The sequence below is a fragment of the Schistocerca serialis genome, chromosome 1 (genome assembly GCF_023864345.2).
Source record: "Schistocerca serialis cubense isolate TAMUIC-IGC-003099 chromosome 1, iqSchSeri2.2, whole genome shotgun sequence".
NCBI lineage: Eukaryota > Metazoa > Arthropoda > Insecta > Orthoptera > Acrididae > Schistocerca > Schistocerca serialis.
Genome location: NC_064638.1, coordinates 826321094 through 826335657, shown reverse-complemented (window position 1 = coordinate 826335657; position 14564 = coordinate 826321094). Strand labels below are relative to the sequence as shown.

Here is a 14564-nt window from a genome sequence, read left to right as displayed (position 1 = left end):
CCTGGACGATAGATTTACAAAACATTTATTGACATCATTGAAGAAGTAGACATCGATATTTAGCACATTCAACAGGATTGCTTGTATCATGATTCCAAATCATGATGTGTTTTACTCAAATAAAAATAAAAAAAAAAAATAAAAAAACATTAACATTATTGATTGGTGGCACTAAGCCAATTAGAAAATTCTAAACAAAACTAGCCTGATTCCTTTAATTACTTCGAGGCACTAGACACACATATTAAAAAAAGAAAAGAAGAAGAAAACAAGGCAATAATAACATACAATGACAGCTTAATTAAAGCTAATGGGTACTGTTTCAGATTTGCGAAGTGGACATCCACTGTATTATCAGCCTAAGACAAAACCAACAGCTATTAATGCACATGACTAGATAATAAGTATGCACTACAATGTCTGCTTAATGCCAAACAGTGTTGCCTTTAAAATTTATTTTTTAACTGAGCAAAATATGTGGACTACAAAACATGGACACTAGAGCCTTCAGCAAAGCATAGGTTGTTTAAGGACAGTTAGCTTGTGCAAATAAAATTTTTACTCCAAAAAGTCGTAGGAAATGAATGACCTAAAATTTGAATCTCAAATTTAGCAAGTTTTCCAAAGTGATCTGGAATCCAACCCTTTTAAAATTACAAGACCAATACTGAACCAAGATAAATTAAATCACACATTTTTAGGTATGGAATGTAAATGACTTACTACATGTTAATAGGCCAATTTTCCTTAAGTACTGTTATGTAAGTAAAAAGAGTAAAGATAATTTAAATCCGAAATCAACAACCACATTGAGCGAGACAACAACAGGTGGTTCCCTTAAAATATAACACATGAATTGGCACTCTGAGTTTTGTCATTAAATAGAATCTACTGTTTGTTCTGTTTAAAATTTAACCACTTAAGTTTGAACTATACGTACTTGTCATCAAAGAGAATAACCAACAACACTACCCTTGGAAATGATGAAGCAATAATACGTGATCACATACAGTACCTTGAGCTGACATCTACCTTTTCAGCACTCGAGAATCAAAATTATACAACCCATTCTGTTGCAGACGGTTTACCAGTGCATTTTGCTGTCAGCATAGAAACCGGCCACCAGTAAACACAAGCCATCAGCTGACAACGCTATGCAAGCAGCACACTCAGGACGTTTCATTACTTACATATAAATCTTCCTGCTTCTACAACAGATAACAGGAAGAAATATTAATCCACAATGGTGCAAGAAAGACAGCAACCGTCACACTTTTCAAAGTACGAGCAAAGAAAATTTTCAACAGGCAGTTAAAGTAGTTGATTGAAGTAGAACACAGTAACAACTTGAAAACACTCATGGAGCACTCCCACTCGAACACAGGCACCTCACAGGCTCACGTTGCCGCTCCCTGGTACATCAAAACAACTGTCTAATACCAACTGCCGAAGTGCAGCCAATGTCCGCTGCAAGTTATTCCGTCAAAACCTCTGCACAGGGAACTTCTCCAATCAACAGCCCACAGCTCACCATTCAAGTGTGTGGGCAGAGGCCTGTTTCTATGCTCAGAAAGAGCACGACCTCTGACTTTAGCCGCATCAGTACAACTACAGGGACGGTTGACAGGTCCAGTCAATACGCATGTATCACAAACCACCTTGCAATACCTCACACCATCCATAAAATTCTCCTGCTATGGAATCCCAAATTCCTGGATCTCATATCACTCATTGAAACTCGTGCCGTCCAGGAACTAGAACTACATTCACAAGGCCACATCAAATAACACTCCATCCTGTTCACTTCCTACTCCCAACTTGAACTACCTCTATCCACCACCTCTACAGCTACTGCCAAAACCTTCCCCAAATCCCCTATTAGCTGACAAACCTTGCCTCACAGCCCTACTACATTTATCCCACGCTCGAAAACTTCCTCTCACCACTGTGTAGAATTCAGAACCTTAACAGACCAGAAACACAGTCATGAACCTTTCCTCCAAAATCCTTAGCCCCACAGAAGTAACAGTCCTGTACAAAGGCCTCGCCTTTTGCCCCACTCCCAAATTCTGTCATGCAGAGGTTGGTAAAGGGCTTCTCTCTTTCACCTGGTCCCTACAGTAGAACACTTTTTGCCACCAACCGTAGGAATCTGACTCAACCAAAGACCAATCTTGAACCCTGACTGACTCCTCTATCCAACCATGATCCACCACCACTGTTCCTGTTAACTTTTAGAATTTCTTAACCTTGAACCTTGCCTCACCATCTTTTCCCAAACCTCTCAGCATCCAAACTGCCTGATAATACTACCTGCTGACAAAGATTCCACCAATGTTGTTTTGAATTGTAAAGATTACGTGGCAGCACTGTGCCAGCTGTTGGATTCATCTACCTGCAAACACTGCTACAGTGACCCCGTTCCAAAAATTCAACAGGATCTCCAGTCTCTCCTCAAATCTGTAGGCCCATCCCAGAACCTCTCCCTGGGGTCCATCTCTGTCCTCACCCCTACCACTCCCAGAGCTCCTACTTTATACGTGCTTCCTAAAATCCATAAACCCAACCACCCAGGAGGCCCCATTGTGGCCGGTTATTCTGCTTCAATAGACCAATGCCTTCAGCCTATTATCCAAAACCTATATCAAAGACACCAACCATTTCCTCCACCGATTCTCCACATTCATGTTCCTTTACCACATGGTGACCTGCTCGTCACTATTGATGCCTCTTCCCTTCACATTAATATCCCTAATGTCCATGGCCTTACCACTAAACGCTACTTTGCCCAACACCTAACGGATTTCAAACCTATAATCGCCTTTCTAGTGACCATGAACATGTATATCCTCACCCACAATTATCTCTCCTTTGAAGACATCACCCACAAACAAATCCAGGGTACAACTATGGTACCCACATGGCACCATTCTATGGCATCTAAAGGAATCCTTCCTAAACACAGAGAATTCCAAACCCCTCACCTGGTTGATATTCATTGATTACATCTTCGTGATCTGGATCGAGGGTGAAGATATCCTATCCACATTCCTCCAGAACCTCAACACCTTCTCCCCCTTGTATTGCACATGGTCCTACTCAGCCCAACAAGTCACTTTCCTTGATGTTGACCTCCACCTTCATGATGACTACACCAGTACCTCTGTCCCTGTCAAACCTACCAACTGCCAGCAAGATCTCCAATTCAACAGCTACCACCCATTCTATACCAAGAAGTCCTTTCTATACAGCCTAGCCACCAGTGGCCATCGCATTTGTGGTGACGAGCATTCCCTCTCGAAATATACCAAGGATCTCACTGAGGTCTTCACAGCCATTATTACCCTCCCAAACTTGTACAAAAACAAATCTTCCGTGCCTTGTCTCTCCAGTCACCTACAACCTCCCAAAACCCATATGTCCAGCCACAGAGCAGCAGTCCCCCCCCCCCCCCCCCCCCCCTCCTCCCGTAACTCAGTACCACCCAGGACTGAAATGAGGAATGTCCTACCCACTATCCATCCCACCCTTCCCACTGTGGTATTCCCCTGCCCACTGAACTTACACAATATCCCTGTTCATACCTACACAACTCATGCTCTCATATCCCTGTAATAGACCTAGATGCAAGACCTTTCCCATACATCATCCCACCACCAGCTACTCCAGTCCGCTCACAAGCATCACCTATCCCAACAAATGCAGGGCTACCTGTGAAACCAGTCATGTGATCTACAAGCTAAGCTGCATCCACTGTGCTGCATTCTACATGGGATGACAACCAACAAGTTGTCTTATTAAAAGGAAGGTCAGCGTTGGTCGTAATATTGGTGTTTTATTGATAGCAGAATCGATTTTCGATCACATAGTGATCATCTTTGGTGCTGTACACATTAAACTCAGACACTGGTATCAAGTTATCAATAAACAAAACTGAGAAGCGATCACAATAACTGAAGCCGCTGTTTACATCACCTATACAGCAGACCTCGACAGCAGACACCAAGGTCTGCTGTATAGGTGATGTAAACAGCGGCTTCAGTTATTGTGATTGCTTCTCAGTTTTGGTTATTGATAACTTGATACCAGTGTCTGAGTTTAATGTGTACAGCACCGAAGATGATCACTATGTGATCGAAAATCAATTCTGGTATCAATAAAACATCAATATCACGACCAATGCTGACCTTCCTTTTAATTTAACACATATGGTCGTTGTGCACACAGCACTCCATGGAGTTGCCAATCAACAAGTTGTCTGTCTGCATGAAAGGCCATCGACAAACTATGGCCAAGAAACAGCTGTGCCACCCAGCTGCTGAGAACACCACCAAGCACAATGTTCATCATTTCAATGACTGCTTCACAGCCTGTGCCACCCGGATTGTTCCCACCAACACCGGCATTTCTGAACTGCAGAGGTGGGAACTCTCACTGCAATATAATCTATATTCCCATGACCCTTCTGGCCTCAAACTTCGTTAATCACTGTCCTTACCCATCTAGCCCTATACACCCCTCTGTTCCGTCAAGGCACTCAGTCTTTTTTACTTCTCTCCTTTTCAGCCCCCCCCCCCCCCCCCCCCATTCCCAACTGCACCTATCTGTTCTACCCTCTCACTGCCTTGTCTCTGTACGCTCCCACAAGCACCACTTTACCATCCCCCAACCCCTACCGTGCTATCCCCTCCCCTCCCTGCCCCAGCCTCCTCCTTATCCATCCGCACCACATGGTTGCTTCTCCCATTGTGCACTCCTGCTCACATTCTGGCCTCAGGAGCCAGAGACAGTGGTTGTGTGTGTGTGTGTGAGCTGCATTTGTGTGTGTGTGTGTGTGTGTGTGTGTGCATATGTTGTCTGTTTCCAATGAAGGCCTTGTTTGCCATAAACTTACTTTCTGACAGTCTTACTGTTGTGCCTATCTGTGACTCAGAATCTTTGCTATATTGTTTCCAAATATTAATGTAACATCTACTTGTAAATTACTGTTATTTTTGTTATTATCTGTCTTTTCTCCAGTTGACTTTTATTCTGTGCAGTTAATTGTTTCCACAGAAGAAGATAACAGGAGTCTCAAAAGCCTAATTGCAGAGTCTGTGTTTGTGACCTGGTTTATATTAGACTTTCGTAAGTGGGGTTAAACGTGTACTGATCACTCGGAACATTATGACTACCTACTTACTAGCGAATATGTCCACATTTGGCGTGGATAACAGAGGTGACACATCATTTCATGAAAGCATTGAGGCCTTAGTAGGTCACTAAAGAGAGTTGGCACCACATCTGCAAACTCAAATTACCCAGTTCCTGTAAATTCCATGGAGGAGCCGATGATCTCTGACACCACTTTCAATCACATCCAAGATATGTTTGATCAGGTTCAGATCTAGTGAGTTGAGGGGGCCAGCACATCAATTGGAACTCATTGCTGGGTTCCGCGAACCACTCCATTACACTCCTGGCCTTGTGACATGGCACATTATCTTGTTGAAAAATGCCACTGCTCTCGGGAACATGATCATCATGAAGGGTTGTACGTGGTCCGCAACCAATGTTAGATACTCCTTGGGCATTATCGTGCTTTGCATGAGCACCACTGGACCCATGGATGCCCACATGAATGTTCCCTAGAGCATAATGGAGCCATGTATCTGTGCCACAGTACAGATGTCAGCTGTTCCCCTGGAAGACAAAGGATTCACGCCCTTCCATTGGTACGATGAAGAAGGTATCAGAATTCATCAGACCATGCAGTGCTCTGCTTCTGCGCCAGTGTCCAGTGCTGATGGTCCTGTACCCATTGCAGTTGTGCTGTTGACTTTGGCACATGCATGGGTTTATGGGTGCAGAGTCCCATTGTTAGGAGTGTTCAGTGCATTGTGTGTTCAGGCGCACTTATACTCTGCCTAGCATTAAAGTCTGGTGTCAGTTCTGCTACAGTTCGCCACCCTCAAGCCGGGAACCCAAGTAGGTGTTTGTGCATTGTTAGCATCTACAGTGGCGGTAACGCAACTGTTTTACCAATCTGCCCAGTCTACAAAGTCCGACATCTGTAATGATGGTTAGCCGCCCAACACCATGATATCTGGACATGGTTTTACCTTGGTTTGGTTTTGCCACACGTTGAAGACACTCACCATAGCACCACTCCTAACCTAACCTAGACACCCAAAACGTCATGCAGTTTCCAAAACTCTCATGCTGAGCCTCCGGACCATCACAATCTGCCATCATTCAGACTCAGATAGCGCGCCTTCCCCATTCTATACATGGACAGCACGCTCACTGATACTAAATGCATTATGTGTGTTTCTGACTAGCTGTCATTCCTTGTCATGTGACACTGCTATTGATAGTAGGTGGGTGGTCATAATGTTCTGCCTGATTGGTGTGTGTGTATATAGCATCTTGATCTGTGTTTTATGTGGGAGCTTCCTCAGCCCCTCAAGCTGGGTACCCACACAGGTATTCATGTACTGTTAGCGTCTACAGTGGTGTTAACCCAACCATGTACTTAAGCAGTTGCGGTTTTGCAGATCACCTAATGATGATGGGCAACACTAATTCATTATCTTAAGTGTAGGGATATCTGTACTGACATTCTGTTATGAACTTTGTCAGAAAGTGTGCAAGATGGAACAAATCGTGAACTGTCTCTGCGGAAAGAAAAAACATCTAAAGTGGTTTGTGAAGATATTTAGAAAGCTGCTAAATATTTCAGTCTACAGTGCATTTATTGCTTATCAAGCCATTAGAAAGCAAAGGAAAATGCGCATTTAAATTTCAGGCTTTGTGTCATAACAAAATTGTTGGAAACTCATGGGAGGAGACTATGGTATAAGAATTTGTTTCTAAGATCACCTCAGATTGTACTACACAGAAAGTTGATTTTACGGATCATATATGTTTTAATTGTAATAAAGATCTGTTGTTAACAGTTTTTGAAAATTTTATTAATATATAATATAAATACTTTTCCAGAGCAATTTAAAGAAAACACTATATTCCGTGACCATCTGGCCATGTAAACTACTGACAGTAGCCAAGAGGTTAGCATGGAAATTACCAGTTTGTAGGGTTAATATTTATCCCATTGACATATTGTAAAGCCTCAGTTAGCCACCTTTCGAGTTCTTTCTAAATATCATGGAAGCCGCCACATGGTAAAAATGTCATATATGTACCTAATGTTGCTAATGCGATATGTAATGAGAACAATTAATTGATGAGAAACCTAACAGTACCATAACAAATGTAGCACACCTGATGAAAAGTGTAAACATTTTTGATACAGTGAACACTGCTTTCTTTTAATGTGAGTTTACAGCAAGGTAAAGAACATCATTAAATATCATAATAATAATGTAGATTTGCAGTGGGAAAATGGCATCTTCATTGGTATAATAATGAGAGATTGGTAGAGATGTGTGGCTGACAATACAGTACATACTTTAAATAATGGGTGACATTGTCAGTGATGTTCTTTCAGTCACAGTTGCACATATTCACACTGGTTTACTAGTTTCGACCATAAGGAATGATAATCTTCAGATCTAAAACTAACACAAAAGGGAACATTAATGACTAACTATTTATTTAGATGACACGTCCAGAAAAATATTTGAAATTAAAGACATTAAAAATGGAACTACATTTTGAGATTACGTGGACTGACCTTGTTTAAAATATAAAATACTCAAAATAGTACTTGATTAAACATGTGTAGTAGAGTGCCACTGTTCTCTCTCTCTTTCTCTTTCTCTTTCTCTTTTAAGAAAAAGAAAGAAAGAAAATCATTCAAAGTTGTTTAATAAAGCGAACAGCACCAAAGAGTACGTTTGTGAGCACATTCCTCAATACCCAAGCGACAGGCACCATTGGTGCCAACATGAACAACAACTTGCAAGCTGCTCTACCATACATCCTCAATAGCCACATGCAGGGTCGTCCCCACATGCAACCCCTTGCAGGACGTACACTGGAATTCTTTCCAGCCATGGACCTTTTTCCTTAAGGGACTCCATAATATGCATTGGAGCTCTTCTCCAAGCTACTGTATCCTGTGCAAGCCTTTTCATTTCTGAATAACTTCTAGAACCTACATTTCTCTGAGTCTGCTTACTGTATTCATCACTTGGTCTCTCTCTACGATTTTTACTGCCCACAATTACCTCCAGTACTAAGTTGATGATCCCTTGATGTCTCAGAATGTCTCCTATCAACTGATCGCTTCTTTTGGTCTAGTTATCTCACAAATTTTTTTGTCTCCCCAATTCCGTTCAGTACCTTCTCATTAGTTACATGACCAACATATCTAATCTAATCTCAATGTTCTTCTGTAGCATCCCATTTTGAAAGCCTCTATTCTCTTTTTGCCTTAACTGTTTATTATCCACTTTCCACTTCCATATATGGCAACACTCCATAGAAATACCCTCAAGAAAGACTTGCTAACACTTAAAACTATATGCAGTCTTCACAAATTTTACTTCTTCAGGAACAGTTCTTGCCATAGCCAGTCTACATTTTATATCATCTCTACTTCGACCCTCATCAGTCATTTTGCTGCCGAAATAACAAACCTCATATTCTCCTTGAAGTGTCTCCTTTCCTAACCTAATTCCCTCAGCATCACCTGAATTAATTCGAATACATTCCAATATCCTCGTTTTGCTTTTGTTGTTGTTTATGTTATATCCTCTCAAGAAACTGTACATTCTGTTCAACTGCTCTTCCAAGTCCTTTGTTGTCTCTGACAGAATTATAAAGTCATCGGCAAACCTCAATGTTTTTATTCCTTCTCCTTGCAAATTTTTCTTTCGTTTTCTTTACTGCTTGCTCAGTATACAGATTGAACAACATGGGAATAGGCTGCATCCCTTGCTTCTTTTTCGTGTCCCTCCCTCTTATAACAGCCATCTGGTTTCTTTACAAATTGTAAATAGCCTTTTGCTTCATGTATTTTACCCCTGCCACCTTCAGAATTTGAAAGAGAGTATTCCAGTCAACATTGTCAAAAGTCTACAAATGCTATAAATGTAGGTTTGCCTTTCCTTAACCTATCTTCTAAGATAAGTCATAGGGTCAGTATGCCTCGCGTGTTCCTAAATTTCTACAGAATCAAAACTGATCGTCCCTGGGGTCAGCTTCCACCAGCTTTTCCATTCTTCCATAAAGAATTAATGTATTTTGCAACCATGACTTATAAAACTTATAGTCTGGAAATTTTTACACCTGTCAGCACCTGAATTTGTAATTGCAATTCTACATTCTTCTTAAAGTCTGAGAGTGTTTCACCTTTCTCATAGGTCTTGCACACCAGATGGGATAGTTTTGTAATGACTGGCTCTCCCAAGGCTGTCAGTAGTTCTGACAGAATATTGTTTACTCCCGAGGCCTTGTTTCCACTTAGATCTTCTTGTGGTATCATATTCACATCTCGTCTTCATCTACGTCCACTTCCATTTTTATAATACTGCTTTCAAGTTCATTATCCTTGTCTTGACCCTCTATATACCCCTTCCACCATTCAACTTTCCCTTCTTTGCTTAGGTTCTCCATGTGAGCTCTTGATATTCATACAGTTGCTTATCTTTTCCCCAAAGGCCTCTTTAATTTTCCTGTAGACAGTTTCTATCTTTCCCCTAGTGAAATATGCTTCTAAATCCTTGTCCTTAGCCATGTTGCACTTTCTGTCAGCCTCATTCTTTAAATGTTTGTATTCCCTTTCTCCTGCTTCATTTGCAGCATTATTAAATTTTGTCCTTTCATTAATTAAATTCAATATTTTTTGTGTTATCGAAGGATTTCTACTAGGCTTTGTTTTTTTAACTATTTGATCCTCTGCTGCCTTCACTATTTCGTCTTGTAAAGCTACCCATTTGTCTTTTACTGTATTCCATTTCCCTGCTCTAGTCAGTTCTTGCTACTGCTCCTACTGAAACTCTAACCAACCTCTGGTTCTTTCAACTTACCACGTTCCTGTCTCCTTAATTTCCTTCCTTTTTGCAACTTCTTCAGTTTTAATCTGCAGTTCACAAAGAATAAATTGTGGCCAGAGCCCACATCTGCCCCTGAAATGCCGTAATAATTTTAAAAATGTGGTTCCTAAATCTCTGTCTAGCCATTATATAATCAATCTGAAACCTTCTAGAGTCTCCTGGCCTCTTTCATGTATATACACCCTTCTTTTATGATTTATTTCAACATACATATGTTCAATGTCTTCATCATCTGAAGAGATGCTTTCAGCCGTTTGCAGTACCAGCACAGCAAGACCATTATGATTGATGTTTCAAGGCCAGATCACTCAATTATCCAGACTGCTACCCCTGGAACTACTGTAAAGACTGCTGCCCCTCTTCAGGAACCACATGTTTGTGTGGCCTCTCAACAGATGCCCTTCTGAGAATGATTTTGGAGTGTGCCTATTGTAAAAAGGGCAATTCTACACAATAATATAGGTAGAAACAACTGTGATCACTAGCACACCATAGTGAAAAACACAACAAAAGAGAACAGATAATAACAGAAACCATTCAAAAAACAATGAAATATATAATGTAAATGACAGCAAACAGATGTTACAGTCACTTCCCAAAATTGTTACACCCTACATTTTTAAAACTTAAGGCAGAAAACTCAACACAAAGAAAAGAAAGATAAACAAGTCAGAAAAATAGCTGTTGAGCAGCTTATACAAGGTAGCCTTCCTGAGAGCTGTCAAGACACTTTTTGGCAGAGTTCTGCAATTTTGTTTTTGTAATATGTAGCTGGAGTCACCCCAGATGAATATTGCTCATCACGTCTTTCGTGTGATGCCCAGTGTGAGAAAAGCCTCAGTATGTTTTCCATTACAAACAGAATTATATTTAAAGGGGAATTTTACATCCCCATTTGATAGAGTGGTCTTATATTAGGGTAATGTGGTATTTGTTTTATCGATATGTATTAACAGAGACAGTAAAACATGATTAATAACCAGTACCCCAACAGAAACTGAGCAGTGCTGCTGTGTAGTGGTAGCTGTCAGGCCAGGCCAGAAGGGTGCTATCACCACTGGAATACTGCTTATTCTTTGTGTTTTACTGCAGTTGATAATAAAAAAAAAAAAAAAAAATCACACAAGATTTATTAGGAGCTGCTCTATCAAATGGGCAACTCAGTTTCGCTTTAAAAATCATTTTGTTCATAACAGGAAACAAACCAACACTTTCAATTGACATTGTGCATTGCATAGATGCAAGATTTCTTAGAGGTGACCCCAGCTACACATTGCAAATATCTGTCAAAACATCAGAGAACGACTCTTAGGAGGGAGACACTGTGTAGTTGTAATAATGAGACGTTTTAAAATATGATATAAATAAAAAATAATAAGTGTGAAATGTGACTAGCTGCTCCACAGTTGTTGACCATTTATGGGCATTAGCTTCACACCAACCATCTGATATTAAGAACAAGAATATTCATAAGAAATGAAAGTAGGAATTGAGCACACACAAAAGTAATCCACAAAACAGACTGAACAGAAATATGCACCCAGTGAAATGCGATATGAAGAACAGGCTAATGCACAGTAACACTGTGTACACATGCAACTGTAAATACTACATTGACACAAAAGAGGTATGACGCTGGATTTCAAAATAACTATTTGTCAATAATGGATGACTGTATTGTTATGTTGTGATAAATTTAATTAAAATGTATCACCTCTGACATGGTAGGCGAGCAATTTGTAGTAATATATTATTCCGATTCACTAGAAATTATGGGGAGTGACTTGTGCTGTAAATTTATTGTGCATACACAAATATGCTGTTGTTAGTGATGCATTCAAAGTAGAACTCTTTGAGTCCACAAATGTCCACATTCATTCCTTACAGAACTCAAAATATTTCTGCATGTTGTTTTTCTGAATCTGTGCAAAATCCCTGCCATTTTTGCTTTGTGCTAAAGTCCAAGACATACTTGTATTCAACATCTTGTATGTAACAATATGAGAGAAGGAAAGTTGCTACTCACCATATAGTGGAGATGCTGAGTTGCGATAGGCACAATAAAAAGATTCACACAATCATAGCTTTCGGCCAGCTAGTTTCAGCTCTCTGAGAATGCAGATGTGTGTGCAAGTTGCGCTTGCGTGAGTGTGTGTGTACATGAATGTGTGTGTGTGAATATGTGTCTACTGCTGACAAAGGCCTTAATGGCCGAAAGCTATGATTGTGTGAATCTTTTTATTGTGCCTGTTGCGACTCAGCATTTCTGCTGTATGGTGAGTAGCAACTTTCCTTCTCTCGTATTGTTACATTCCATCCTGAATTTTCCATTGTTCAACATCTTGTATGTGTATTCCAACATCATGTCCACTGCGGCTGTGCTGATATATTTTGATGAAACGTAATGCAGCATAAGGACAGTTCAAGGGAGGAGGAGGGGGGGGGGGGGGAAATCATTCACTAGTATTCCATGGTAAATGATCCTCAATATTCTGATTGAAATACCTTTCTCAGTGAGTCAAGTGGTAAGGGCAAGCTACAAGTCAGTTGTAGTTTATCTTCAGCATCATGTGCTCACAGTGTTATTTGTTTTGCAAGTTTGTGCAGAGTTTTGCCAAGCAGGGTTGGCTGGACACTGGCAGCACTGCTCCTGCAATTTGTCAGTCATGCAATTATTGTATTTGGGCTATAATAATGTAAGCAGTATTGTTGCTTTTGTGTTGTTATGGTACTTGAGGTGGCATGTACAGTCGTTGTTACTGTGCACTTGATTGTTCATCGTATTTGCATTCCAATGGGTATATTCTGTTCAGTTATGGCTTTGCATATAAATCTGGCTAGAAGTGAGTGATTTAGAAGATACCGGGAACTACAAACTGTCTTTGTGGAAAAAAATTTTAAAAAAATGTGCATAGTGGTGCATGAATGTATTTAGAAGGCAGCTAAATATTCTAGAACACTGTAGCTATTGTTCATCAAGCCATTTAAAAAAGCAGAGGCAGATGCACATTTAAATTCCAATCTTTCCCCTGGAACAGAATTGCTAAAAACTGTTGCTTTGAAGGTTTAAAATATCCCTTGACTCATAAATTTTAAGACATTTTAGCCACGTGCATTCCCATTTTCTCCTATCCCCCATTGGCAAATAGTTTGGAAAGTCTTATCTCATTGCGTTTTGGCTGTGTTGTCCAACTGACTCCTTCTTATTTGCTTTGAGAGTTTTATATTTGTCTTGGCTTGTCTCAATGGTGTGTCAGTGTTCTTACAATGTTGTGGTCCCTGAATCATTTATCCAATAAGCTTAGTTTATATTAATGTATCATGAACACTTGATTTACTTTCAAGTTCCATTGGTCAGATTTTTATCTCATTGTTATTGTATTTACATTTTTTCTCCTCAGATATTTTGGCATTGGCAGCCAGCATTCAAGAGTTAAGCATTGCTTCCAAGAAAGCTCGTACTGGTATGTGGTGTGCCCTAGAAACAACACTTCTTAGCCAGGGCGAGAAAAGTGATGAGGCTCTGCAAGATACAGATAATAATCCACCAAATACCGATATGAAGAAGTAATATAAAGTTTGTCTACACTGCTTTAATCAGTCTGATTTTGTATCTGGATATGATTCTTCTTGAAGTCTGTTCTAAGTTATGTAATTATTTATTAATGTGCACATTCTACAGACAATCTTTTCATGGTTTCTTTTAAACTGTATAATCTGAAATACTCCTGACAGCCAAGGAAAGTCACTGTCAGAATATATAATTTTAAGTAAATTTGCAGTAGCATTTGGTCTACTGTGTTGTCATAATGCACTTTTAATGTAGTGACACACAGTTTTCCTTGGATTTTTGATGTAATTGTCTTCTATTGCCTATTGTGGCTGTCAGTGTAATCCTTTCCTTATTATTCTGTCATAAATGTGACAGACTGCACAAGAGTGTACATTGCAAGAAAGTTACGTTTTTTTGTTATCATTCAACTGTTGATCTACACATGTATATATTTTATGTGTATATCATTCTCAAAATGACATAAGTACTTTGGGTAACTAGTCAACTGTGGTAGTTTATAAAAGCATGAAATGCTTGAACATTCGCAATACTGAACTGCCCGGCAGTAGGTGTAAGTAGTTGTTGTATGGTCACTTTGTATTATTTTTTGTCCTGTGCTAAAATTTATCAGTAAGACCTAGACCCACTCAAAATCCAACATAGGAGTATGTATTGTACATGTATTATCTATTGGTACTATTGAAAGGCCAAAACCTTTAAAGCATTTCAAAAAGTGTGCATTGGATGACTGAGTACTTACTTATTGCTGGGCAGACTTTTAGAGAAGTTTTTGACTGTATAGAGCGCTGTATCAAAATGTGAAAGAGAAATGGCTCTTAGATTGAAATAAGTGTTTTGATGGAAAATGTTTCTTTTTACCAAAGTGTGTAGCTCTCTGGATTCATAGTTTTCCATTAACTGCAGTTTCGTATAGTGTTTTCTCGTAGAATACATGCTGTTTTAAAACTGGTGGTATTGAAGTGGCAGCAGTGGCAGAGTAATCAGGGAAT

General features: G+C 39.8%; 1 protein-coding gene across 1 annotated transcript in view; it reads left to right on the top strand.

The window, feature by feature from the left end:
- Positions 1–13668, top strand: part of LOC126484568 (uncharacterized) — a 246590-nt gene extending 232922 nt beyond the window's left edge. Inside the window, exon 12 of the mRNA XM_050108132.1 lies at positions 13403–13668. Within this exon, the coding sequence (XP_049964089.1) occupies positions 13403–13572 (170 nt within the window). The 3' untranslated portion in view covers positions 13573–13668. The remainder of the gene's footprint in view (positions 1–13402) is intronic.
- Positions 13669–14564: the final 896 nt, after the last annotated feature.